General features: G+C 51.3%; 4 protein-coding genes across 6 annotated transcripts in view; 3 read left to right on the forward strand and 1 right to left on the reverse strand.

The window, feature by feature from the left end:
* Positions 1 to 677: 677 nt before the first annotated feature.
* On the forward strand, positions 678 to 7,144 carry EIF6 (eukaryotic translation initiation factor 6). The gene is made up of 7 exons (XM_015071119.3): positions 678 to 829; positions 1,058 to 1,176; positions 1,294 to 1,379; positions 2,951 to 3,126; positions 3,669 to 3,845; positions 4,044 to 4,225; positions 6,881 to 7,144. Exons 2-7 carry the CDS (start codon positions 1,070 to 1,072, stop codon positions 6,888 to 6,890), a joined length of 738 nt encoding a protein of 245 aa, XP_014926605.2. The 5' UTR covers positions 678 to 829; positions 1,058 to 1,069; the 3' UTR covers positions 6,891 to 7,144.
* Positions 7,145 to 7,257: 113 nt separating this feature from the next.
* On the forward strand, positions 7,258 to 24,812 carry MMP24OS (MMP24 opposite strand). The gene is made up of 4 exons (XM_027069935.2): positions 7,258 to 7,830; positions 7,910 to 13,102; positions 13,481 to 13,620; positions 23,760 to 24,812. The coding sequence occupies exon 2, from the start codon at positions 7,913 to 7,915 to the stop codon at positions 8,078 to 8,080; it is 168 nt and encodes a 55-aa protein (XP_026925736.1). The 5' UTR covers positions 7,258 to 7,830; positions 7,910 to 7,912; the 3' UTR covers positions 8,081 to 13,102; positions 13,481 to 13,620; positions 23,760 to 24,812.
* The window catches only part of MMP24 (matrix metallopeptidase 24), a 45,112-nt gene continuing 27,473 nt past the window's right edge, over positions 8,818 to 26,456 (reverse strand). For all 3 annotated transcript variants that reach the window (XM_053200040.1, XM_015071139.3, XM_053200041.1), the window contains 5 exons: positions 20,148 to 20,309; positions 18,149 to 18,363; positions 15,514 to 15,652; positions 13,785 to 14,051; positions 8,818 to 11,477 (listed from right to left, as the gene is read on the reverse strand). In XM_053200040.1, the coding sequence (XP_053056015.1) occupies positions 11,140 to 11,477; positions 13,785 to 14,051; positions 15,514 to 15,652; positions 18,149 to 18,363; positions 20,148 to 20,309 (1,121 nt within the window). In that variant the 3' untranslated portion in view covers positions 8,818 to 11,139. The remainder of the gene's footprint in view (positions 11,478 to 13,784; positions 14,052 to 15,513; positions 15,653 to 18,148; positions 18,364 to 20,147; positions 20,310 to 26,456) is intronic.
* EDEM2 (ER degradation enhancing alpha-mannosidase like protein 2) overlaps positions 13,484 to 26,456 on the forward strand; it is a 120,336-nt gene continuing 107,363 nt past the window's right edge. Inside the window, exons 1-2 of the mRNA XM_015071129.3 lie at positions 13,484 to 13,620; positions 23,760 to 23,872. The gene's annotated coding sequence lies outside the window, so the exon portion shown is untranslated. The remainder of the gene's footprint in view (positions 13,621 to 23,759; positions 23,873 to 26,456) is intronic.

The raw sequence follows: 26,456 nt of genomic DNA on the forward strand, positions 1-26,456 counted from the left end.
CTACCCTCACTGTGACATTCTGAGAGGCCTTGGGGCTTGTGTAGACTCTACAAAATGTAGATCAAGTTCATCTCATCCATGAGAGCAGGTCCCTTGAGTGCTACCATCTATCTCGAGGACATAGTGGGTCCTGAGTGAGTGACCAAGGACATGCATAGTGGAAGCCAGTCAGCATCCACACCACTGCCCATCTGGACCCTCCCTAAGACCCGGTTTCATCCATCCTTCCCTCTCTCCAATACCTTCTTCAGACTGGTTTCTTCTACTTCTTGGCCACGTCTCCTTCTCCGACCTTTGTCCTGGTCTCATTTCTCCCTACTGGACGCCTCCGTGGGTGACTCATCCACCCCAGGCTTCAGCCCCAAATCTCAGCCCTTCACTCTTCCCTGGGCTCCAGATTTGGCCTGGACGTCTGTCCCAAATCTAACACTCGGCATGTCACTTTCCCCACACCTACTCTTTCTCCTTAGGCTTTACTTCAGTAAATACTTCCATCATCAACTCGTCTCCTTCGAGACATCGCTGGCTCCTCCTCTCTTACGCCTCGCATCCAACCAGCCACAGGTCTCGGTCAATGGTACCTCCTAAAAAGCGCCTGAATAAATGAATGAAGGAATGATTGGATGAGAGCATGCGTGGGGCGGGGCCACGTGGGGTCCAGACCGGAACACTTGCAACCATAGACTCCTCCCAGAGGGTGGAGCTACGGTGGCCTGCGTAAGCGGGGGCACTCAGCTCTCCCGGAAGTCTCCCTGGGCTGAGGCGGAAACGGAAACCTACCTAGGGCCGAGTGGAAGCTGTTGAAGCGTGCGGGGCTTGCTGTCGTTTGGTGAGCGGGTGTGGAGGGACGCCGGAAGGGACAGTTCTGGGCTCCCCGCGTCTTGAGTGGTAGTCGGAGGATTCCGGGCTAGACAGTCTAGAGGGGTCCAGTGGGCGGGACCTGAGATTTGAGGGGCCAAGAGGGGCGCGGTCCCGGCGGGCCCTGAAGGGCCGAGGCCGGGAGACCCGGACCCACGGCCGGGAGAGAATTGTTGGCCCTGAACTCCCGGTCCCGCAGCCCTTAGGCCTCATGGCGGTCCGAGCGTCTTTCGAGAACAACTGTGAGATCGGCTGCTTTGCCAAACTCACCAACACCTACTGCCTGGTGGCCATCGGAGGGTCGGAGAACTTCTACAGGTGCGGCGGGAGCTCCGGTGTCTGCTGGCAGTGGGGTGGCTGGATGGCTGAGAGGGTGCTGGGAGTTGGGGACTCAGACCCCTCAGCTCCTTAACCACTGAATCCACATCCCTACAGTGTGTTCGAGGGCGAACTCGCCGATACCATCCCCGTGGTGCACGCGTCCATCGCTGGCTGCCGCATCATCGGGCGCATGTGTGTGGGTAAGCCAGACGCTGAGCGAGGGAGTGGATCCTCCCAGAGCCTTTAATTGTAGCCTTGGAGGGGACTTCTAGTGACCCTTGGATTTTCCGGCTTTCATCCATTATCTCCAGAAACTAGAGAATCTCTCTGGCCTGTGCCGGACCCTGTTTTTAAGTGCTTTCAGATCAGGGACTATCACTGGCAAAAGCTTCTGGATCATAGGAAAACAAATAACATTAAGTGCTTTCACTCTTAAACTTGATTTCAATCCTTCTTCACGAAGACCCTGGCAGGTAGGCCTTATTGGCCTAATCTGACTAATGATGAAGCCAAGATTCAAGGAACCCAAGTGACTCACCAAGTACCACACCTTCCCTCCACACCTGGGAGGGAAGATGGAAATGTCCTCTCTCCCTTGCCACTGACTCTGGGCAAGTTGCTTCCTCTTTCTGAGGATCCAGTTCTGCCTCTACAAAATGACAAGCTAAGATTCTGGGTCATCTTGTTCATTATCCATTTAAGTCTTAAATTGGCTTTACCATGTCTCTGAGTGGCATCCCTATCCCACTCCCCTACTTCTCAGCACTGTTGATCCTGGCCATTGGTCCTTTATTTGAGCTGGATCTGTCTCCCTTTACTGTCACCCCTTATTTCTAGTTCTGTTCATTGGGGTCATATGGGAGGTTTTTTTGTTTGTTTGTTTGTTTTTGTTTTTTTAAATTATAAGCCTGATGACCTTAGCCTCTGTGTATTTTCTTATTCAGGCCAAACACTCTTTGGCCCTAACTATGACCTTTGGACTTGTCGCTTGGTGTTTTTTTTTTTGTTTTTGTTTTTTTTAATATATAATGGGTGTAACTCAGAGTTTAGAAGTTCAAGAGTTGTGTTCTTGTGGAGGCAGGCAGAGGTTTAGTTATTGTTGTCACAATATAATTGTAGTTTGTTCATTCGTATTGTGTTTTGTGTAAATATACCACATTATATTCATCCATTTTGTTGACAGTGGGCATTAGGGTAGTTTTCAGTTCTAATATGAATAGGGTTGCTATGTCTTTTAGTGAACACATGTACATGTTTCTGTTGGATGTGTAATACCTAGGAGAGGACTGGTTGGGCACAGGGTATGCGGATATTCTATATAGTAGGTGATGCCAGATAATAATCTGAAGTGGTTGACCAATTTACACTCCTATTGGTTGTTCCATGTATCTTTGCCAGCATTTGGTATTGGCATTCTTTTAAACATTTTAGCCATTCTGATAGGTGTGTAGTGTTACCTCAGTTTTCAAGTAGCAAAATACATAGCTAACGCCAAGAGCTCCTCTTGTTAGTCCTGGTCCCCCCTGGTTGATGATGGCAAAATGGGCAGGGTGTGTTGGAACAAATTCCTGGGCTATCTCTGGCCTGCCCAATGGGACTCCTGGTCCCCTGGGTGTTGTATGGATCAATGGGTTAGCGGGCTGGGGTCTGGGCCTAAAGCTTTCCTGGGGAAACTGACTGGGCTGGATTGTATCTAAAACCCCCAAAGCTTAGCAGGCTTCTTGTGTATTTGTGGTCCATTCTTGCCCCACCCCCTAATTTGGATCTCTAGGGAACAGACATGGTCTCCTGGTCCCCAACAACACCACTGACCAGGAGCTACAGCACATTCGCAACTGCCTCCCAGACTCAGTGCAGATCCGGCGGGTGGAGGAGCGGCTCTCAGCCCTGGGCAATGTCACCACTTGCAACGACTACGTGGCCTTGGTCCACCCAGACCTGGACAGGGTAAGGTAGCCCAATTTCGCCCAAGAGTCACAGGACCCGCCTAGTCAGTGGTTAGTCATTGTTCTTGCCTGTCAGGCAGGACTTAGGGGTGTCTCTTGTGGTTTCTCTTTATACTTGGGCTCTCAGATTTCAGGCACTCATTGGAATAGTGATAATAGAGGTGTGACCAGTGCCAGAAAGAAGCTGAGGAGGGTATTAATCCTCCAAAATCAGGGAGACTGCTCCGTCCCATCCTGCAACCAGGACCAGGAGAGATGATTGACAATTGAACTCTTGAGTGTGGGTTAGAGGGAAGAGGGTGATGTGGAGACCAGCCCCTGCCTCCTCAGGGCATGCACAGCTATTAGGGACTCCATAGCTGGTCTAGACTCTGCTCCAACCTGTATTTCCTGCTTTTTCTGCATGAAGCTTCCATATGCAGCTAGGTAGCAGAGGGATGAGGGGCTTAGGGAGCCAAGCCCTGGGTGGTTCTGGGTGTGGAGGGCCCCTGGTTCCTTGACCTGGAAGTTCTGGGCCCTGAGTACAGTGCCTTTGGCTAACAGGAAACAGAAGAAATCTTGGCTGATGTGCTCAAGGTGGAAGTCTTCAGACAGACAGTGGCTGACCAGGTGCTAGTAGGAAGCTACTGTGTCTTCAGCAATCAGGGAGGACTGGTACATCCCAAGACTTCAATTGAAGACCAAGATGAGCTGTCTTCTCTTCTTCAGGTCCCCCTTGTGGTAAGCATTCCTTTCTCTGATCTCTGTCTCCTCCTGAGGCAGATCCTTTGCCTAGCGTTAAGGATCTGAGTTATTATCTGTTACAGTTTGCGATTGGGGATGCAGGTCAAGGAGCGGGGTTTGGGGATAGTCCTCGCCAGGGAGTGGCAGGACTGTGGCTTTTGGTGCCATGATCCACACTGAGCTCTCCCTTGGCAGGCAGGCACTGTGAACCGAGGCAGCGAGGTAATTGCCGCTGGGATGGTGGTGAATGACTGGTGTGCCTTCTGTGGCCTGGACACAACCAGCACAGAGCTGTCAGTGGTGGAGAGTGTCTTCAAGCTGAACGAAGCCCAGCCTAGCACCATTGCGACCAGCATGCGGGATTCCCTCATTGACAGGTATCTGGGTCTCTCTTCTGCCTTTGGAGGGTAGAGGAGGGAGATGCCACCTAGGATGGGTCCACACTGCATTCATACCGGTGGGTCCTTGTGTGTGAGGGCACACCTGTGCGTTGCTGAGCAGTCACAAGGTACAGCCAGTGAGCATTGCCTGAGTATCTGCTCATCCCCATCTTTGAAGACTCAGCTCAGTGTCCCCTCTCTGGGCAAAGCTTCCCTCTGGTCTGTCTTATTTTCTCACTGACCACATTGTTTTGTAGTTTGTGTGTGCTTGTGTGTCGGTGTCCCCAGCCAGCAGCCCAGAGCCTGAGACCAAAAAGAGCTGTTTGCAGAGGGAAGGAGGGGAAGTTGCTCTTAGAAACTAAGGAGACCCTAAAGGACTTGTTGGGGGGGGGGGGGGGTGGGGATTGCATCAAAATCACAATCGTCTGGATTTTTGTGGGTTTAAGAAAAAAGTGGGATCTTGGGCCTAACCCTGGAGGTTCTGGGGTATGAGGCTCTGGAATCTCTTTTTCCTTTGGAGGAGCAGCAGGTGCTGATATTCACCTTTTCCCATTGAGGGTTCTTCTCAAGGCATGCCACACCCAAGTATCCCAGCAATCTTTATGAGGATAGAAACCCCATATGCCCATAGTAGAGCAAGTACCCAGTGACAGACCCCCTACTTTACAACAGGCAGAATTACCCTTCATTCTCCCTTCTTCATTCATTTGTTCATCTGATGTTCACTGAGCCCTGTCGATAGGGCTCCATGTAGGATAGGCAGGCAACTTAGCCCTGTGTCCTGCCTCTAGGAGCTCACAGTGTAGCCGAGAAGTTGTAGAGGCCACACATAACTCTTCACTGCCTTCAAAGAAGAGATAAAAGGTGCCTTAGGTGGCTCAGGAAGCTCCAGTGAAACACTCTGGTATCCCGGAAGGTTTTGTCGGGGGCAAATCGTTTAGTCTGGGCCCAGGGGAATGAATAGACATTTGAATATGCAGAGATGGAGTAGGAAAGCACTTCAGACAGACCCAGAGGTGGGAAAGTATGGAGAGTGTGAAAGGGCAAGGTAATATTGTCAGAGTGTCAAAGACCCTCAATTCCCATGTCAAGAAGTTTTGACTGTAGGCCTGTGATTTTGACCTTTAGTCTATGTTGGGATGCTTGTTAATATAGATTCCTGGCATCACCCCCCAGTTACCAATTCACTCTGGAGTGAGACCCAACCATGTTTGGTTTATTTTAATAAGTTTCTCTGGGTAATTCTGATGGGGAATCAGAATTGAGAGAGTAGTTGAAAGGGTCTGAATAGGAAAGTGGTACAGTAGTTCTGTCATTTGTTCAGTAACTTTTTTTTGAACGTGCCAGAAAATCATGCTTTGGTGAATAAGATATACCCACCCTGCCCTTGTGGAACATAGAATCTTACAAAGAAGGCAGTACATACACAATCATTTAGTTAAAGGACAAACAACAACAACAACACCTTTTAGCCTAAGAACAGAAAGAAATTTTTGCAATCTGATAATTGGTACCTACCAAGAAAACTATAGCAAATGTTGTATTTAATGGTAAAACTTCAGAAATTGCTCTTAAAGTCAGGCAGAATTGCCCACAGTGACCAGTACTGGTCAGTATTTTGGTGGTTCTTGCTTATGCAGTTAGGTAAGGAACAGAAATGGATACTGGAAAGGAAGAGCCAAAACTCATTATCCTTCTTTGGTTTTGAACCTGTTGAGTTTGAGGTGCCCATGAGAGCTGATAATGAAGGTGTCAGGTAGTTGATTAGAAGTATGTACTTTAGGGGCGCCTGGGTGGCTCAGTTGGTTAAGTGTCCGACTTCAACTCAGGTCACGATCTCGCGGTCTGTGAGTTCGAGCCCCACGTCGGGCTCTGGGCTAATGGCTCAGAGCCTGGAGCCTGCTTCCGATTCTATGTCTTCCTCTCTGTCTGTCCCTCCCCCGTTCATGCTCTGTCTCAAAAATAAATAAATGTTACAAAAAAATTTTTTTTTTAAAAAGTATGCACTTTAGTTTTATAATTGTACATGTATTTTATATCTCCTGTAATTTTTCTTTTGTTAAATGTTTATTTTTGAGAGAGAGTGAGAGACAGAACATGAGCAGGGGAGGGGCAGAGAGAGGGGGACACACAGATTCCGAAGCAGTCTCCAGGCTCTGAGCTGTCAGCCCAGAGCCCTATGCGGGGCACGAACTCACAAACCATGAGATCATGACCTGAGCTGAAGTCAGACACTTAACTGACTGAGCCACCGAGGCGCCCCTGTATACGTACTTATTACCTCCAGGAAGAATGTTCTGGCCTCATCCCTGCCACTGAGGGATTTGTGGTCTGGGCACATCCCTTCTCTTGTGAATCCCCTTAGTCCCTTCTCTGATGTTTGCTGGACTTGAGTTCTGAGGCTCTGGTTTGTGATTGATAACAGTGAACAAATTGAGTTGAGTGGGGAAGGAGTTACTGTTAGTTTTTAAGCATTGAGAGTTCTGACTGGATTGTGACTCAAGGAAGCAGTGTAATCTGGAAAGGGCTCTGAATGTGGCTCTTCAGGGCTGAGCTGGAACAAAGGGGTGAGGGTGGAGGCAAGCATCTTAAGAATAAAGGGTGGGGTATGCTCTGAGAAGCACCTACTGACAGTGTTCCTTCTCTCTCTAGCCTCACCTGAGTTACCTTCCATTGCTGTTCTGCGGGTTCCTGCCTCTGGACTTTGGCTCCCTCTGCCCCACCCAGCCAGGCAGCCAGTTGGCAGAGAACTGACTGGGAGTGAGTGGCTGAATGCCCAGCTCTTCACCTGTGCCCATCTCCTGAATCTACAGTTACTTCAAACATCTGCCATGTTGTGCTGTCTGTCAGGCCTTAACGGCTCCTGACTGACCACTCTCTTTCCTGTACCACCCCCATTAAAAGGCAGCCTGGCTATTCTTGAATGTGTTGTTTGGGGGCCTCCACCTGCAACCCTCCTTCCCTAGCATTGTTCTGGGGGAAAGTGGGTAGGACACACACTCCCCCCCCCCAGTCTCACAATTTCCCACCCTCGTCCCGGGATCATCAGGATGGGGGTTGATGATTGTCCCAGGGCAAGAGGAGGAAGCACTCTCTACTGTAGTTCTAGCCTTTTCCATGCGACTTCAGCCTCCTACTTCTGGGGTTTAAGATATGAGAATGTTCCAGCTCTCCTCTAGGCCCGAATGAGGACCTGTAAGGGGTCTGGAGCACCTGGCTTCAGGGCAGTCTTGTCTTCTTTGACCAAAGTGGATGGAGATTGCTGGCCTGGCTGCCAGGTGCCATGGAGATTCTCAGAAAACTGGCAGGCGCCCTCCCTTAGCTACAGTGCCTGTGGAGCCAGGAAGCTCTGGATGAGTCCTTTGTGGCTTCCTGGGCGGCTCCTTCAGTCTCCTGCTGTGTGCGGGGCGGGGCCCCGCGATGTTGGAGCAGCATTGGCCAGTTACTGGTGGGTGGGGTCGGGTCCGCAACCCCGCAGCAGCGGCTAGGGGGCGGGGCCTGCGTGCGGTGAGGTCACGACGCCGGCTCCTCCCAGCGCAAGTACGCAGGCCAGCGGAGTGCAGTCGCCGGCTCTGGGACCTTGGAGACCCGTGGCTCTCGCGGTGAGAGAGGAGGGCCGGGGCGTGGCGGGACGACCGGGTCGCGTGCAGCTGACCCGCATCTAACGGCTTCTCTTTGCAGACGATGGGTGCTCGGCTGAGCGGTGGCCAGGGCGCCCCAGAGCCCGTGCAGGCCCAGCCCCGGCCCCAACCCGGGGCGCCCGAGGCTCCTGAGCGGCCCCAGCCTGAACCCAGTCCCTGGGGACCACTGGACGATGTGCGCTTCCTCATCACCTGCACCTCCTGGTACTGACTCGACACCCTCCGCAGTTACTGCCAGCTGCCAACTGTCGTTGTGCTGTTATGTTCCTCTCTTGTCGTCCTTTTCCAACCCCGGCGCCCAGGACAGGCTCGAAGAGTCGAGGAGATAGATCACGGAGGACTGGAAGGAGGTCTCGGCAGGGCCTCTTCGGCAGCCTCGCCATGGGGCACCGGCTCGCCTCTAGTTCCTTCCGAATTTGTTCGCTTCTTAGCCTGCACCCAAACCAGCTTAAACCTTCGTGCTCACCCCCACCCTACAGCTTCTCCAGCCGTCTGGGTTCTGGGGCAGCCCTCCCTGGCCCTGGCTTCCAGAACCAGGCCAGGACTCCTGGTAAGACCCCAAGACTGCTGACCTCACCTCCTCTCGTCTGTTCCTTATTGCTAAGAACCGGGCTGTTGCTTTTGTCCCTGGTTATGGCACCATGTGCCTTGGCTTCGGAGAAGACCTTGCCACAGTGACCCTCCCTGTACTTCTCCTGGGGGGGCTTGCTCTGCCATCCTGGATCCCAGTGAGGCATTATCAGGTTGTGTTCTAGGAACCCCAGTAACACTGGGCCTCTGGGGCCAGCCTTTTTGAGAGAGGGGACATTTGATTGCTGGGCTGGTAGATGAGATGCATGGGACAGTTCCCAGACACCCCAAAGCACCCTGTTCCTCCTCTCCCAGAAGTTTCTTAAGGCCACTCCCAGAACCTGATCCTTGTTCCTATATCCCAAGAAAACAACACACTCTGTATTTTTGTTTTATTTAGAAATGATTTAAAAAACATTATACAAAGGCTGATCAGTTTAAAATGTGACCGACACTGAAATGCTGTGATATTCCCCGGGCCGAGGGGAAGCTGGGCTCTGGGGTCCCCAGTGCAGTGCCCCTTTGTCTGTCTGCCCTGTCCTGGGGTGATGGGCAAACAGATGACCACAAGACAGGAGAATCCGAGATTGGAAGCCTCCAGGCTGAGCCCTCTCTGGGCCTGGCCCTGCATCCCTCACATCTGCAGCCTGAGCTGCCTGCCTCCATCTCCTGCTCTTTCTCAGCTGGCCTTGGTAGTACCAGGAGCCAATGGGGAGCCTGGGGAGCCTAGAGCTTTCAAAAAGAGAGAGCACCAACCTGAGGAGTGGAGAGGGACCGGGAAGGGGAGAAGGGAGGCCAGGAAAAGATGGATAAAAGAGACACTTCTGATCTCATCTTGGACCCTAGAAGGGTCCATAGGTGGGGACCCAAGGCCCAGCCAGCCCACCCGATGGCCTGGGCAAGAAACAATCTCTCTGTGCTTCATTTGAGGGCACGGTGAGAGTTACCCTAGGCTTCCCAGGGCCTACACGAGTTTCATGTGAGTGGACAGGTATGAGCTAATAAAGTGCTTTGCAAAGTATAAAACACTATACAAACCTATGAATCACTAATATCTCTGCAGTTGTTCCCCACCCACCCCAGGGAGCCCGCCCTTGGTCAAAATGAGAAAAGACAGAAGGATGATGCCCGGGAACATAGTGGACCCACATAGGTGCCTCTGGGACAAGAGAGATTTTGCTCAAGACAGCTCCCAGGGCAATAGTAGTCCCTGTCTGCTACAGGTTAAGCCAACCCAAAGCCCAGAGGCCACAGGGTAGGGGCGAGGCCCATGCAGGCCCAGAGGGCCAGAGTGGCATCGGAGACTCTGCCAGCACCCTGAAGATGTACCACCTTTTGGCTTTGGCAGAGAGCCAGTGGGCATCACTGAACCCATTAGTCTTGCCTAGGGCTCTTCAGTGACAAACAGGGCTGCCTCCACTGGGTTGGAGTGAGGCAAGCTGAGCCCTAGGAATTCCAGAGACTGTGAAGGATGGGCCCCTAGGATTGGGACTGCAATGCAGGCAGATGGGCCCAGTGAGCAGGGTTAGCAAGGGCCAAGCTTGTATAAACACTGCTTCCAAGCTGAGAGATTGAGTTGGCCTCAGGGTAACTGGGGGTGTGGGCTCTGAACACTTGAGAAGGCTGCCCTGGGCCCATTACCCCCAAAGCCATGAGAATGTTGGCCTGGAGCCATTTCTGCCTCACCTAGCTAGTCAGGCTGAGCCCCAGGCCATAAGCAACAGGGCTGGGGACTGGGAGAATGGGGAGAGGGACAGAGAAGTGGAGGATAGTCAGAACTCAGATCAGCCTCCAGAGATGGGATCAGCTCCTGCCCCAGACCTTTAGCCTCATGAGCAGGTCCAGCTCCTGGGGTGTCTAGGCGCTAGAGTGGCCTTAGCAGCACCTTGTTCCTTGTCTCCTGGGGAAGGGCCGGCCACGCTGGCCTCATCACCAAGATAGTCACCTCTAATTCACCTAACGCCTCAAACAGCCTTTGCAGAATGGGACTTTTAAAACAGTAGTAACAGGACATTTAAATATTCACGACGTGACAGCTGGGTCCTTGTCAGACCTTGCTGGGCCACAACACTGCCTGCAACATGTGACCCTAAATCCTAGATCTCAAAGGAGACCCTGATGTGGAGCAGGTTTCCTGAGGGATCTGCTGTATGCCAGCAGTGGAAACCCGGGCTTGTTGCCCGCCATGTTGGCAGCAGGGGTCTTGTAGCCTTAGAGGACAGTGGGGTGGGGGCAGGGGGACATCTGACCAGCAGGTGTTGGCAAAGGGGGACCAGGATTGGTGGCATCTCCCAGAGGGGGCTGAGAGTGCTAGTGCTGGCTTCCACAGAAGGTGGTGGGTCCAGCCAGGAACAGAGCTGTGGTGCCTCATTGATAACCACAGGATGCAGTGACCACAGGGCCTCCTCCTGGCATGGTCCCTGCCTCCTGATGGGGCCTGGCCTATTCCCTTGCATAGGGAGCAGTTCACCCAGGACAGAAGGCTGGCAACTGGCTGCCAGACACCCACCCTGGGGCACAGCCACCATCACTCCCTGCCTCATGCTCAGCCTAGGCCAATGTACCTACCACTTCAGCTGCACGACCCCTGGCCTAGGGCCCTTCTGGCCCCGGTGGGCAGTGGCCAGAGCTGCCCCTGAGACCCTGATGAGGAAGGGCCTGGCTGGCCAGACCGAGTGGACAGAGAGGGCTCTGGGCTGCTCACACCCACTCCTGGACTGGCCGCTTATAGTAGGTGACAGGCTGAGGGCCTGCCTTGTTCTTGAACTGGAAGATGGTGTAGACCAGCACCAGGATGCAGAGGGACAAGATGCAGGGGATGACCACAGCCACGGCATTCACAGAGCCTGGTACGTCATTGATGGTCACCATGATGTCCACATCGTCCTGGGGCAGCCGCCGCTCCTTCCGCCGTTCCACCTCCTTCTGGTTGCAGCCCATCCAGTCACGTAGGATGTTGCGTGGATAACCTGGCTCCACACTCAGTTTCTGGTTGTCAAACTTCCAGTAGTCCCGGCCCTTGTAGAAGTAGGTGTAATCTGCAGAAACATGGTCCAGCATCACTACTCCCAGGTACTGCCCTGCACCTGCTCTGGGCCAGAGTGAGAGGGCATAGGGTGCTGTGGCAGTGTGGAAGAAGGACGCCTCTCCCACCCTGGCGTCCCAGAGGAGCTTTGAAGGAGGGGTGGGCATATGAAGTGGTGGGAGCAGTGTGTTGGGTCGCTTGCAGGTGGGGGGAGGGCAGTGTGTAGCACACTCTGCCAACAGTGTGACAGGGTCTCGGAGTGTGACCTGCACGGTTGCAAAGAGGTGCGCCCGGGACCTGGAGCAGCCTGGCCTGTCGTCTCACAGGTGCCAGGAAGACACTGAGGGGCTTTAAGTAGAATTGATAAGTTCAATTTGTGCCTCCCTACCTTATAACCCTCCCCTCCACCCCGCCCATGTTGGTGAGATCAAGTTCCCAACTATGGCTTGGACAGCACTGCCTTCATAGCTCTAGAGCCTCAGTCTAGCTTCTGCTTGAGGCAAGGGAGGCAGGGAGCCAGGTTTCTCCTTTGGTTGACAGCGGACACCACCTTGTCACAGTTGTGGCTTTTCTTTGGCTTGCATCACAATACAGATGCAGGGTCTCTGGGACACTGCTGGAGAAGAGGCTAGAAAGAAAGGAGGTGGAGACTGGGGCACCTGGGTGGCTCAGTCAGTGAAACATCTGACTCTTGGTTTCGGCTCAGGTCATCATCTCACAATTCATGAGTTTGAGCCCCTCATCGGGCTCTGTGCTGATAGCCTGGAGCTTGCTTGGGATTCTCTCTCTCTCCCTCTCTCTTTGCCCCTCCCCTACTCACACTGTCTCTATATCTCTCAAAATAAATAAACTTGAAGAAGAAAGAGGAAGAGGAGGAGGAGGAGGGGGAGGAGAAGGAGAAGGAGAGGGAGAAGGAGGAGAAGAAGAAGAAGGAAAAGAAGGAGGAGGAGGAGGAGGGGGGAGGAGGAGGAGGAGAAGGAGAAAGGAGGTGGAGGGGCTGGGCAGCCACACCAGGCTCCCAGCAACAGCCTTCATGGCCCAGACAGTGTACAGACAGCAAAGCAACTCAGACTCTCCTATTGGTTGGCTCACCACTCTGGGACTTTCATTGGCCAAAGTCCTTGATGTCACTTGTCTCTGAGGCTCCCAGAAAGCAAGACCATGTGTGTTAAGCATCAGGTACACAGGAGAGCCATCAGTAGCAGCTCTTCCCCCCGAGACTTTTGGCTTTCTTACCAGTGACATCTCCTTAGAGAGCCCTTCCTGACAAACTCTCTCTAACGGGCCCTCCCCAGCACCCCCCACCCCCCACCCCCCCACCATAGCTCTTCGGCTGCATTTCTTTCCCTTAGAGCATTTGCTGCCACCTTAGTTGTTTTCTGCCTCTAGAATGGGAGCCAGGGATGCAATGCAAGTCTTATTCTCTGCTCCTTCCCCAGCTCTCCCACAAAACTTGGCTCTCAGTAATCATTGTGGAGGGAATGGATGACACCTGTCATTCTACAAAAACTAAAACACACCAACAAGATGATGATGATGATGATGATAGCAGCTAAGTCTCACATGGCATGGATCATGTGCTAGGCATTGGTCTAAGTGCTCTACTTAATTTACCTTATTCTTACAAATCCCAATGAGGTAGGTACCATTATTATCCCCATCTGATAGATGAAGACATAGAAAACTTAAATGGTTTGCTCAAACTCATAGTAAGTGGTGGAGGCGGGATGTGAAGTCAGCCAGCCTCCAGAGTCTGTATTTTTGACCAGATCACGGGAAATGTATTTAACAAACATTCATGGATTCCTGCACCTGGCAACACCCAGCCCCTCTTCTTGAGAAGCTTCTAGTCTGCTGGGAAGCTCCCAGCCTGGCCTCCAGGAGGAGCTTAGAAAATGTCTCATAAATAAAAAAGGCTTCTCTTTCCATCTTCCTGCCCTCAAGCCTTGTTTAAAAAAAAAAAAAAAAAAAAAAAAAGCACCTTTGAAAGCACCTGTATCCATCATTGCTTTTCAGATTTGATAACTCGAGGAAGCCCTAGAGTACATCTGAGGTCCACTATTTGAGAAATGCTGTCTGAAAGAGTGAAGTCAGTCTATGAAAACATCTCTTAAATGTGAGTCATCTCTGCAGATGAGAGCCTGGCTTGGTAGCTGGTAAGAGAATTAATTTACTGTGTGAACATGGGTAGATGTGAGGCAATTGTCCTTACCATTAGACACCGTTTCTCAAACTTGGATACCCTGAGAGTATGCGCATGGGCCCTGTTGGGACCTACATAAAATCGGGCTACTCCCCACCCAGCCAGGCCCTTACGTACATCCTTCCTTGCTGATGAAGGCCCCCTGGGGAGCCTGTGGGATGCCCTTCCACACAGTGATGGGCTTGGGGTAGCCAGGGTCCGTGGCCCGCCGCTCCTCGCTGTAGCGCCAGTACCGTTCGCCTTTGAAAAAGTAGGTCTTGCCCACAGGTTCCCAGCGCAGAGCTGTGTCAATGCCTTCTCGGGGCAGACAGCTCCCCAGCTCCCCCAGGCTGTGGGGGTACCCAGGCTCCACCGTCACCTCCTTAAATACCCAGTACTTGTCACCTGTAGCCAAGAGAAACCCAGGATCAGCCTTTCCCAGTCACTCAATGCCACAGGTTGTGGCTGGTGCCACTTGTCCATCTTTTGCTAGGACTGAAGTCATTCACAGAGCCACAGTGTCGGGGGAAACAGTGCAAGGCCTGATTGACAGCCTCTCTGGGAGACTGAGGCTCCTTGGCCCTGGCAGAGCATGGGGGCAAGAAGCCAGAAGCCAGTCACTGCAGATCTTGGGCAACCGGCCCCATGCTGCCCAGCCTCCGTGCCGCACCCTCTGTTCGTTCATGTGAATTGCTCCTTAACTCTCTCTCAGGCATCCTCAGCCACTCCTGTGGCTTTGCATGCCTTAGTACTCCCCACCTTCCACCAGTGACACCCAACTCTGAGGGCTCACAGCCACTCCCACTGGACCTGAGCCCCAGACCCAAGAGCCCTGACCCAGTGTACACCAGCCTCTGGGCATTTCCAGGTCTGCTTTCTGGAATTCGTCACTACCTCCACAGTGTGCTCCCTCCCTCCTCACCTTTCTGCCCCCCGGTTCCCCAGCAAGAAACCTGGCATCACTTTTGACCCTCTCTTTCCTTCTCCCCTCCATGTTCAGCCTCTCAGGAAGCCTTTTGCATCTTTTAGCTGTCCATCTCTGGCCTCACTGGTCCTCCCTGGTGTGGGCCTTGTTGACTCGCTCCCTCCCCTCCAGCAACCGACTCCGAAATGGCCTCCCCACCTCTGCTCTATTGGATTGCTGCCTGCCCTCTGGCTCTCTGCTGCTCACAAGCACCCAGTGGACACCAGTGTTTCTCTTATGGGTCAAGATTGCATTCTGGCCTGGCAACCAAGGCTCCTTAGGACTCTCTCTCACTCTCCCTTCTAGGCCACTGCTCACCGCTCTCCAAGGTGGGCCTCCATGGCTGTCCAGTGGGTCTTCTAAGCTTTTCCAACGTACATGCATATCCCCACACTACTCTATTACCCATGCTGTCCCTTCCTCTTGGACTGCCTTCCTCACTTCTCACTAATTATCTGTATCTTACCCTTCTGAGGCTGGGCCCATCTCAAGATAATTGAAGCGAAGCAACCCAGCCCTAGGTGGACATGCCATACATGCTAGCTCCCCTGGCTCCTTCCCTGACCTCTCCAGCCAGTGTGACCTCCTCCCAACCAACTCTTACAGAACTGATGGGATGGCCTTCCATGGAGCACTGTACCTGGACGTGGGTGAGCCTTGTCGTCCCACCAACCTGGGAACATACAGACCCTCAACAATTACTTCATGACTTGATTCCCCTGGACTGTGCTTGGCCTGCCTGCAGGGATTAGTCCTGTCAGAAGTCAGTGTCTCTGTTAGGGCTAGAGGGGCTCTTGGAGGGCATCTGCTTCTCACCCCGCCTCTTCCAGTGTACAGATGGGGAAAGGGGGTCCCAGAAAGGGCAGGGAACTGTCACAGTTCTCTTAGCACAGGCTATATTACCTTTGAAGAAGACAAATCTTCCATCAGCCCTTTCATAGGCTGCATCTATGCGGGCAGGCAGGCCCTTCCAGAACTGCTCAATCTGCATGGGGTAGCCCTCTTGTACCCGGTTATTGCGCAGGCGCCAGAACCAGCGATCCTGGGGGGTAAGGGGAGGAGAAAGAAGCATGGCAGGCCCTGCCTTAACTTAGGATCTCAGCCTTGGGACTCAAGCCCAAATAACCCAAAAACTTCCCTGGGCCCAGCCTTGCAACCCTCCGTGATGTCTGTCTATCACATCTAGCTTCCAATGCCCTGAGGAAGACAGGATGCCCATTAACTCTCTTCATATAAGCCTCCTGAAGGTTCTTGCTGTCCAAGGGGCTATGAGACAGACAGCAGACTGGCCTGGTGCAGGGATGAGGTGGGGAGGAGCTGGAAGGGATGGTGCCAGGGGCCTGTAGTGGCCACATGAGGGCAGCAGAGAGTCACTGACATCAGTGGGCCACTCACAAGGCTGGCCACTGAACCTGAGCAGAATGCCCTCCTCACCCTCTGGCTCCATCCAGCAGGGCGAGAACCCTGGGAAGGAAGCTGTGGGAATCCCTCGAGACCTGGGTGTGAATTTACTTCACTTAGCACTGCATGACCGTGGGCACAGTACTGCAAGCACCTCACCTACAAATGGGGGTAATGTTGGGGATCAGAGGAGAGGTAATAGGTAAAGTACCTAGAACAGCACAGGGCACATGGTTGATGTTAAATAAATGGCAGCTCAGTAGGTCAAGAATCTGATGAAAGCCCTCTTCTTCAAACTAGTGTCTTGTGCCCGTACAGCCCTTGGCTGGTAGGCAATCTGTGCAAGGCCTGTAACCTACCAGGACCCTCAGTGTAAATGGGGATGATAACAGGGGCACCTGGATGGCTCAGTCGTTTGAGCATCCGACTCTTGATTTGACTTAGGTCATGATCCCAGGGTTCATGGAACCGAGTCCCACATGGGGCTCCATGCTGAGCACAGAGCCTGCTTGGGATTCTCACTCTCCCTCTGCCCCTTTCCCCTGCTCATGTGCGCTCTCTCTCTCTCTCTCTCTCTCTCTCAAATTAAAAAACTAAAATAAAATAAATGGAGATGGTAAAACCCAGACTTGCCTAGGAACCATTGAATGGGGGGATCAGAATGAATGTGATTTGTAAAAGATGGTACAAAAACTAGAAACGTTTTTTTCAAGGTGTTTTACAAAGCACTTTCATGTTGTTTTTAAAACTTTAGTTTGACTTGCACAAGTCTATGAAGTAGATTTGATATATACAGAGTCTTTTTTTTTTTTTTTTTTTTGAAAGTGAGAGACAGAGACAGACCACGAACAGGGGAGGGACAGAGAGAGAGGGATACACAGAATCCGAAGCAGGCTCCAGGCTCTGTGTTATAAGCCTGATGCCGGGCTCGAACCCACGAGCCACAAGACCACGACCTGAGCCAAAGTTGGATGCTTAACTAACTGAGCCACCCAGGCGTCCCAAGATATACAGAATCTTAAATAAGGCCAGTGACTTTCCTAGAGCCACTCTGTGAGAGGCAGGATCAGTGCTGACCTGTGTCACCTGATTCTTGCTCAGTCCTCAAAGCTTGCTGGGAGAGCTCCCTGAGGGGAATGGAGCAGCCCCGCACAGCCACCCAGTGTGATGGAGACACCCTGACCAGACCCCTTTCCGTGGAGGGCTTGTTGCCCTGGCGGTCCGCAATGTGGTCAGCAGGCTGTTTTCAACTGCAGGCCTCTCTGGGGATGGCCTCAGCTTCAGCAAGCTCCCCCAAGGTCATGCCCCTTCTCATCCAATGACTGAATGAAGCAGGAGGTACAAAGTGCCAGCTATTTGGGGCCCTGTGTGGGATGACTCTGATGGGCCATGCTAGCTATAGGACTCCCTGTAGGGGTAGGCGACTCTGCAATGGTCCTAGTTGCTGCTTATATTCTCCTTCTGCCCAGTCTTACTTCCTTCCCTCCTACCCACAGATGTTGATCCCAAAGGTACTTTTTAATCAAAATCCTGCATTCTCAACACTGTCTCAGAGTCCACTTCCCTGGTAACCCAACCTGTAGCATACCAACCAAACGTGCTGCCACCCAGTCAGCCAGTGGCCAATGTGATAGGACCAGGACAAGTGACAAGATGTAGCCTGGCCAGCTTTCTATCAGGCATCCCTCAGTCCCAGCTTCTCAGCCCTGGCAGGATCTGGAGACAGACTCTGCCATCGCCATGTCAGCCCCTACTCCAAGCTGCTATGTTCATGGCCATGCACTCATTTAGTCTTCATACACCCTTCATTAAGGGAATGACCCCACTTTCAGATGGAGAAACTGAGGTCCAGAGAAGGGAGACGACTTGCTCAAAGTCGCTGACCAGCAGGTCTCCAGCACTTTCCCCCGGCATTAACCCCTGGGAAGGTATAAGATCACCAGTCTACCCACCTTCTCTTAGAAACAAGTCAATTCGCCCGGCAGCACCAGAAAGGGACCCCAAGTCCTGGCCACTGGGCCAACTCCTGTCCAGGCCCAAAGCGGGCCTAATCCCAGAGCAGCAGCCTTCTCCTGCTCCACAGAGGGGGAGCAAGTGGGAGAGGACCATCTGGGTGTCACCAGTTGACTGGCCCTACCTTAAACACAAACATCTCGCCTCGGAAGAGTGCCACTGTGTTGAAGTTGCCATCACAGATGTTGGGTTTGGCGCCCGGTGTGGACGGCCGGTCCCCGAGGGGCGGCCGAGGTGGCCTGGGCTGGCGCTCATGTTTCCTCTCACTTGGTGAGTGGATCCTGCGGACGGGGAGCGTGGGGAGGGGTCTGGTGGGCTCCAGGGGCTCAGCTGGGGGTCCTGCAGAGAGGGGCTGTATCTTAGACAGGGTCAGCCATTCCCTGCCTCCCACTGTCATTGCTTCATCATCACCCTGGCAGCTGAGGTCTGTCACCCTCCAGCCTCCTGTTCCCTCTCCCACTTTTTACTTCCCAATCTTTGAGAAAACAGATGAAAATAGTCATTAAATGGGAACTCTCATCTTTCCACCCCCGAATCTGATATCTTCTCTTCTTCTCTCCTGTTATAAGAGAGAACATGTCCTTTCTTGGGCTCAGTGTCCCATACCATCATTCTCTGCTCCCTCTACACATGCCAGCCTCACTTTCTCCCCTTCGTTCCTTATCCCACTCCAGGACAGCCTCTGCCCTGTCACCTACTGAAGCTGCTCTGTCAAGATCTCCAATGACCTTCATGTTGCCAAACCCCAGGGTTACCGACTCAAACTTTGATGTGCATATCAAGATCCAGGGATCTTAATAAAATGGGGATTATGACTCAGAGGGTCTGGGCGGGGGGTGGGGGGGGGCGGCTTGCAATTCTGCATTTCTTCAGGCTGTTAGGTGATGCCAGTGTTCCTGGTCTGAGGCCCACACTTTGAGTAGCAAGATCATAGGAGCACTTTTCCAGGCCCCTGTTCTGTCTTGGTTTTCCTTCTACTTTATGGGCTGTTCCTTCTCCACTTCCTTTGCTGGCAGCCTTTCCTCACCCACCCTACCCTAAAGGTTGGAGTGCTCCTGGGTGTTCTCTCTATTTTTGTCCCTATGTCAGTTTTCTCCCTTGGGTTGCATATTAGTGTCACTGGGAGAGCTTTTAAAACTCAAGATGCTCAGAAGACACCCAAGACCAAAGAGAAGCCAATCTCTGACAATGAGAGCATTTTTAAAATGGAAATTCCAAGGTAATTCCAATGATCCCCTAGTCACAGATCACTACCTTAAGTGATCTTGATTCCCTGTAGAGAGGGGAGTGGGGAGGTGCCCAGGTTCATGGCTTTAAAGACCCTCTATGTTGGAGCTGTCCAATAGGATGTTCTGTGATGACAGAAATGTTCTATATTAGCACTGTCCAATACAGTAGCCTCCAGCCATTTGTGGCTGCTGAGCACTTGAAATGCGTGACTAGTTGTTAGTGTGACAGAGGAACTGAAATTTTGATTTTATTTAATTCTAATTAATATAAATTCAAATTTCAATAGTCACATGTGGCCAGTGGCTATAGATTGGACACCTAAGATTCCAAATCAATATCCCAGCCCAGGTCTCTGAGCAACAGACTGGTAAATCCTATTGCCCCACAATTAGAAAAGCCAGAAATCTTGGTGTTGTCCTTGACCCTCACCCCCATGTTGGATCTATCAGCAAATCCTGTCCATTCTACTTTCAAAACACCTTGGTCCCTACCTCCCCTTTCCAGTCCTCCACTGCCTCACTTGTGGAGATCCCGCCCATCCTCCAGGGTTCTGGTTGGGGCCATCTGCTCTCTGAGGTCATCAAGGCCTCCAGAAGGGGCCTTCCTCCTGTGCTTCATAGCCCAGGGGCTGAGGCAGCCTGGGCTATGCTGACATACATTTGCTCAAGCAAACTGGTCTTCCCATCTCAACTGACTTGACCAAAACAAGACCTTTGCATTACCAGTGTGAACAGAGAACTGGGAGGGAGGCATGGTAGCAGGCCTTTTATATCTTATCAAAATATCAGCATAGCCTCTCCTTTTTTCTTGCTTAAGAAAACAACCCACTCAGGCAGCTAGTCACAGCCCAGCCCTTAAGAAGGAGCAGCAGCCCCCTCTCCCCTGCCACACACCGTAGATCTTCTGGATGCCCTGGAGATCATCCTGAGGCAGTTTGAAGTTGTGTGTCTCCATGTACTGGTAGAAGGGCGCCATGATGGCGCTGGGGTCGTTGGAGTGCTCCAGTCCTAGCGCATGGCCCAGCTCGTGCACAGCCACCAGGAAGAGGTCATTCCCTGTGGAGAGGGGAGTGGGAGGTGCCCAGGGCACCCACTTAGGTATCAGTCAACCCATTGCTTCAGCCAACACTGAGCATAGGCTTTGTGCCAGACCCTGTGCTGGAGAAATCATACACAGTCCTGCCTTTCAGAACTCTTGGTATAGTGGGGGATTTGGAGAGAGAAACAAAATAAGTGAGATTAATGTTCCAGGTGCTTTAATAGAAGTCTGTAAGGGTGGAGTGAGGATTCTGAGAAGGGAGGAGTGATTTAAACTTGAAGGAAGATGTGCAGGGAAAGCTTCATAATGGTGAAGTTTACCTCAAGTCTTGAAAGATAAGAAGTTAGTCAGGAGAATGGATTCAGAGGGTAGGAGAGGGAGGGGTGGGGGTGGCATTCCTGACAGAGGGAACGCTAAAAACAAGATCCAGGGACAAGCAGGCTCATTCCACTTGGCTCTGGAACAAAGCAGGAGGGGAGGGCAGAGAGAGATGAGGTCAGCCAGGCTGGCAAGTGGGGTTCTGTGATGCCACGCAAAGGAATTTGGATTGGCTTCTTGGCCAGTGGGGGGTTTAGGGCAGGAATGGGGGTGGTGACATGATGAGTCACTCTGGCTGCTCCGCGCTGAGGAGGGCTGAGAGGGGAAGGAGACCAGAAGCAGGGCTTCCGTGCGCTTTTGGGAAGAAGGTAGAAGGGTCTGGGTGAGAGATGAAAAGGGCAAAGCCAGGGCAGGGAGTACGATGAGCAGAGGGGAGGTCTGGGGGTGGCAGGCTGGTAGTCAGTGTCAGGAGGTCCAGGGGCAGGCAGGGCCCTGATCGTGAGGCGGCTCTCAGTCCAGCAAGACCTTAGTTCTGAAAGAACTGAACCTCAGCCAAAATCAAGGCAGGGACTCAAATGCGAGTGAAAACAACGAAGTCCAGGTGCCGAAAGTGGGACACAGGATCCCAAGCACGAAGCTGAGGCAGCAACATGGCACAGTGGTCATGAGCGTGGGCCCCTGAGCCAGATAGACCTCCTTCGTTTCCAGCTTTGTGAACTTGGCCAGAAGGTCTACCTTCTAATCTTCGATATCTTCATTTGTAAAACGGGGAGATCGTACCCCCTTCATAGGGTTATGTGAGGATTGGATGAGGTAATATGTGTGAAGGGTGTGGCACTGCACAGGAGCTGTTGTTACCAGACATCAGATGGAAGCTTGGTGCCTGGAACAAGCCCATCGACCAGAAAGGAAGCATAAGGCCAGTGGGGTTCCAGCTACCAGATTTTCTTAAGCCAACTCCTCTGAGCCTCTGGATTGGGCCTGGGACAGAGCAAGGCCTGACTTTGGGGGGATTAAGTAACCCCAGCTTTGGGAAAGAAACACAAGAGACAGGGAGTTGGGCAGGCTGTCATACTGATAGTCCTGACCTGTCTGTCCATTTGAAAACTCTTGCTTGCCTTGACCTTTGGCATTTGAGCTCTGCCTCTCATTGCCCTGCCCTAAGGCATGTTACAGTTCATTCCTGTCGGTTCCGAGTGCAGGGGAGGCTACCAGGGACCCAGGAGGTGGTCAGGAGTCCTAGTGCCTACTTTGGCTCTGGTGTCACTGGCAAAGTTGCCCAGCCCAGCCCAACTGAGGGACCCATGAGAATCAGATGGGACTGAGGATTGTCTCTGGCCATTTTGGCTACGGTCTCGGAAGAGAGAAGAGCCTTATGGGGCAGACCCCGACGCAAGCATGCCTGCCGCTCTGCTGACACCACCTGTGTCTTCAGCAAAATGGGGATGGGCAAGATCAGTGCAAGGTTGGCCAAGAGCCTGGGGCTGGCCTTCTGCTGGGGAAGGGCAAGCTGGCAGGAGGAGGCCAGGCCGCCCCCAGTTCCTTCCTCGGGTCCTGGTTCCTCTGGCACCGGGGAAGGGTGAGCTCATCTCTCAGCTCTATCCCAAACAAAGGCGGCTGCTAGAGCCAGCGGAAGGCAGCTCTGCTTCCTGGGGGCTGGTCCTGCCTAGCTCTGCCTCCTGGCCTATTCTTCCACCTTCACAAGCTGTTCGGGCCTCTCGTCTGCTGACCAGGCTCTTCCTCAGGGGGCATCCACAGGGATCTCCACTGGGAACCAGGGAGCAGCGCTCTGAGTACTTGGCAAGACTCTAAACCTTTGTCCTCAGCCTGTGTCTGTTACTCTGTAGCCTCTGTGCCTGGGTCCCTGCAGAGAATAGGAGTAAGCCCTTGAAGGAAAAGGGACTGTGGGTTTATTCCAGGGACCAAAAAGCAGAAAGAACTGGGGGAACTGGCATCCTGTTGCACAGAAGCCCAAGAGACCTGCTAAGTGGGGGCTGCTCTGGGGAGATGGAAGGACAGGCAAGGGCAGAAGAACTCCCTGGAGCTAGAGAGGGCAGAATGCTAGGAAGGCAGAAGGATGGAGAAGATCCCAGTGCTTAATAGGCAGGTGGCTGTTAGGGTCTTCACTCTCCAAGAGGGTGAGAAACAAGGAAGCGGAGTAGTCAGAAGTGCGGTCTGAGGGAGCCAGAAGGACATGAATCCCAGCTCTGCCATGTTGCAGCAGTGTGACATTTTAAATCTCTTCTTCTGTAAAATGCAGGGAATAACGGTACCTGCATTCTAAGAATGGGGGTGAAATTAATGGGGCAAGGTAGGCAAAGTGCTCACATCTGCCTCCTGGCACAGAACTACAGATCACTATTAATTAGCAGGGTCACATTGAGGTATGTGAGGGGACCAGCATCCCCAATGGGGAGTGTTCCTGTGGGCTGGGAGCTCAAGTCCCAGCAGGGGTCTCCTAGCAGGTACCCAAAACTCTTACTCAACTATCTCTGCTTCATTTCCTTCCCGTGGAACCTCCATACTTGATCAGTCCCATCTCATCAAGCCCTCCAGCCCCCCAAAGGCTATAACATTTCCTTTTGCCTCCATTCTTTTGCCAGTGCTGTCCCCTCTACCCAGAATAGCCTTACTCCTTCAAAGTTCAGCTCAGTGCCACATTTTCCAGAAAGACTTCCTTGATTTCCCCCACTGGCAGTGAGTGATTCCTCCTCTACCCTCCCAGCAGTTTATCTGAACCATCTTTATGGCACTGATCACTTTCCACCATACGTTACAGCCACCAGCACACTCTCTCTTCCGCTCCAGGGGTGTGAGCTCCTCGAGGGCAAGCTTTGTGCAGCCAGGATGGAACAGTGCCAAACATTCAGTATTTTTCCAGGTGTGGTTCTTGGACCACCTGCAGCATAACCACCTGGGGCGATTACTAAAAATTCAGAGTCCTGGGTACATACCTGGCTCTGCCACTCACTATGTGAGTTTTTATAACTACATGGAACTTTACATTCCTCATCTGTTAAAGGGATATTATGATCCCTGCCTGGTCTAGCTCCCAGGGTCGGGGGAGAGTCACAGAAGTGATTGCAGAAGAACTCTCCTCTGTGAAGGGCTGGTCTCAATGATGCTTCCTGTCTTGTCACCTTTCTCAGGGCTGGGCTTCCTTCTCATCAGAGCTTAGTGAACTCAGACATCACTGTTGGACTCCTTGAAAAGAGATGAGGACAGAAGGTGCCTGGAAGCAGCCCCTGAAACCAGCTGGAAGGTATGGTGGGCTGCCCTTCACACAGACTCCAATGACGTGGAGAATCAGGATCACCCTTACACCCTTATAATGCAGTGGTTCTCTAGGAGAGCCTTTTAAACACATAGGTGGAGGAGCTTCTGATTCAGGAGTTTTGGGTTAGGACTTAGGCAACATTTTTTGTTTTTTAAATTAAGTTCCCTCAAGTGAATTTTATAGTGATTGGCTCAGGCTGACACACCTGAGCCAAGCACTCACCCTCAGCATCACTAACAGTGGGACAGCCTATATCATACGTGCTTTCTAATGTGATGTGGAAGGGAGGACCCAACCACTCCAGAAGCTCTTGCCAAAATGTGAATTTAGTCAGGTCTATAGGACTAATTACCAATATTCAGGATATATGAGGAAGGGAGATGTGTTAAAAGTGAATCTGAATTTCATCAAGCCAAATGAGTGTACTGTGGACAAGTGACAGTTTTTTCAACAAATATTGGTGGGGTTGGGGGTGGGGAAGCGAGCTGACTATTGTAAGTGAAAACAGCGTAAGAAACATGTCACCCATGCAGGATGTGTGGATATTGTCTGGATCCTGATGCAAGCAAACAGCTGGAAGGGACATTTTTGAGGCGATTTTGGGAAATGAATACAAACAGGAATTGGATTTTAAGAAATTATTGTTAATTTTGTTGGGTTTGATAATGGTTTTGTGGTTGTGTTAAAAATAATCTATTTGGGGTGCCTGGGTGACTCAGTTGGCTGAGTGTCTAACTCTTGATTTTGGCTTAGGTCATGATCCCAGGGTTGTGGGATCAATCCCTGTGTCAGGCTCCTCGCTGAACATGGAGCCTGCTTAAGATTCTCTCTCTCTCTCTCTCTCTCTCTCTCTCTCTCTCTCTCTCTTTCTGCCCCTCTCCCCTGCTTGTGCTCTCTGTCTCTCTAAAATATATAAAAAGAATTTTTTGAAAGAAAATAATCTATGAGAAGATTTGAAGGAGTACATGCACCCTGATGTTTATAGCAGTACTATCAATAATAGCCAAACTATGGAAAGAGCCTAAGTATCCACCCACTGAAGAATGGATAAAGAAGATGTAGTGTGTATATATGTGTGTGTGTGTGTATGTACATATATGTATGTATGTATGTGTATGTATATACATATATATGTGTATGTATATGTATATATATGTGTATATATGTATATATGTATATATGTGTGTATGTGTGTGTGTATATATATATATATACATATATATACACACACACACACACATGCAGTGGAATATTACTCAGCCATCAAAGAGAATGAAAGCTTGCCATTTGCAACAATGTGGATGGAGCTAGGGTATATTATGCTAAGCGAAATAAGTCAGTAAGAGAAAGACAAATACCATGTTTTCACTCATAGGTATAATTTAGGAAACAAAACAGATGAACATATGGGAAGGGGAAGAGAGAGAGAGAGAAGCAAACCATAAGAGACTCTTAATGATAGAGAACAGACTAAGGGTTAATGGAGGGAGAGGGGCTAGATAGGTGATGGGCATTATGGAGGGCACTTGTTGTGATGAGTACTGGGTGTTGTGTGTAAGTGATGAATCACTAAATTCTACTTCTGAAACCAATATTACACTGTATGTTAACTAACTAGAATTTAGATAAAAATTTGGAAGAAAAAAAATAATCTGTTAGGGCTATGTCCTAAAGTATTTACAGATGAAATGATATTGTGCCAAGGATTTTCTTTAAAATACATCAGCCAAAAAATACAAGTGGCAGGGGGAGAGTAGATGAAATAGCAGTGACATCATGTTGGTAATTGCTGAAGCAAGGGGATGGGTGCCTGGGGGTTCATATTGTCATTTTCTCTTCTTTTGTGAGTTTGAAGTTTTCCATAATGGAAATTTAGAAGAGAGAAGAGAGCCAATAAACACAAAGTTCCCAGGAGGCTCCATCCACTCCCTCAGTGAATTTATGTGAAAATTAAACGAGATAATATACAGGTGCTCCATAAATCTTGGTTCCTTTCATCTCCTTCCAGAAACCGTCCTAGGGCAACCTGCTGCATCAGGGGTCTATTGCCATAGTTAGGAACTACATCTGAACAGTTCATGCTCAGTTTTCCAGAGCATAGAAAAGTCCCAACTCTTGTCCAAAGAAGACATTGGCCGTCTTGGACTCTCTATCAGAATTGGCAGATGTTCATTGGGATGGGATAGGACTGGGAGGATGCTGGGATTGTGCTTATCCACAGGTCCCAGCTCCTTCCCACATGCACTCCCAGAAGTCCTTGGGACTTTGAGACTGGGCCCAAGGTCTCCAACAGCAAGGAGTGCTTTCAGGCAGAACAAACCTCAGAGCTGGGAAGGGGAGGGCCGGGTTGTTAAGAGTATCTTCCCAGTGCCTCCTCTGCCCAAGATTCCTTTAAGAATTCATTTGTCTCTATCAGGGCTATAAGTAAAATCTTGCCAGCTAACAGTCCCTGCCTGGCACGTAACAGGGCTCAAAAATGTTAGTTTCTTTTCCTCACACTTTATCAGTTAGCACAGCCAGCCATTCGTTGACACCGATTCAAGAATAAGCATGGGAGAAAGAAGAGGTG

Source organism: Acinonyx jubatus, chromosome A3 (genome assembly GCF_027475565.1).
Source record: "Acinonyx jubatus isolate Ajub_Pintada_27869175 chromosome A3, VMU_Ajub_asm_v1.0, whole genome shotgun sequence".
Lineage (NCBI taxonomy): Eukaryota > Metazoa > Chordata > Mammalia > Carnivora > Felidae > Acinonyx > Acinonyx jubatus.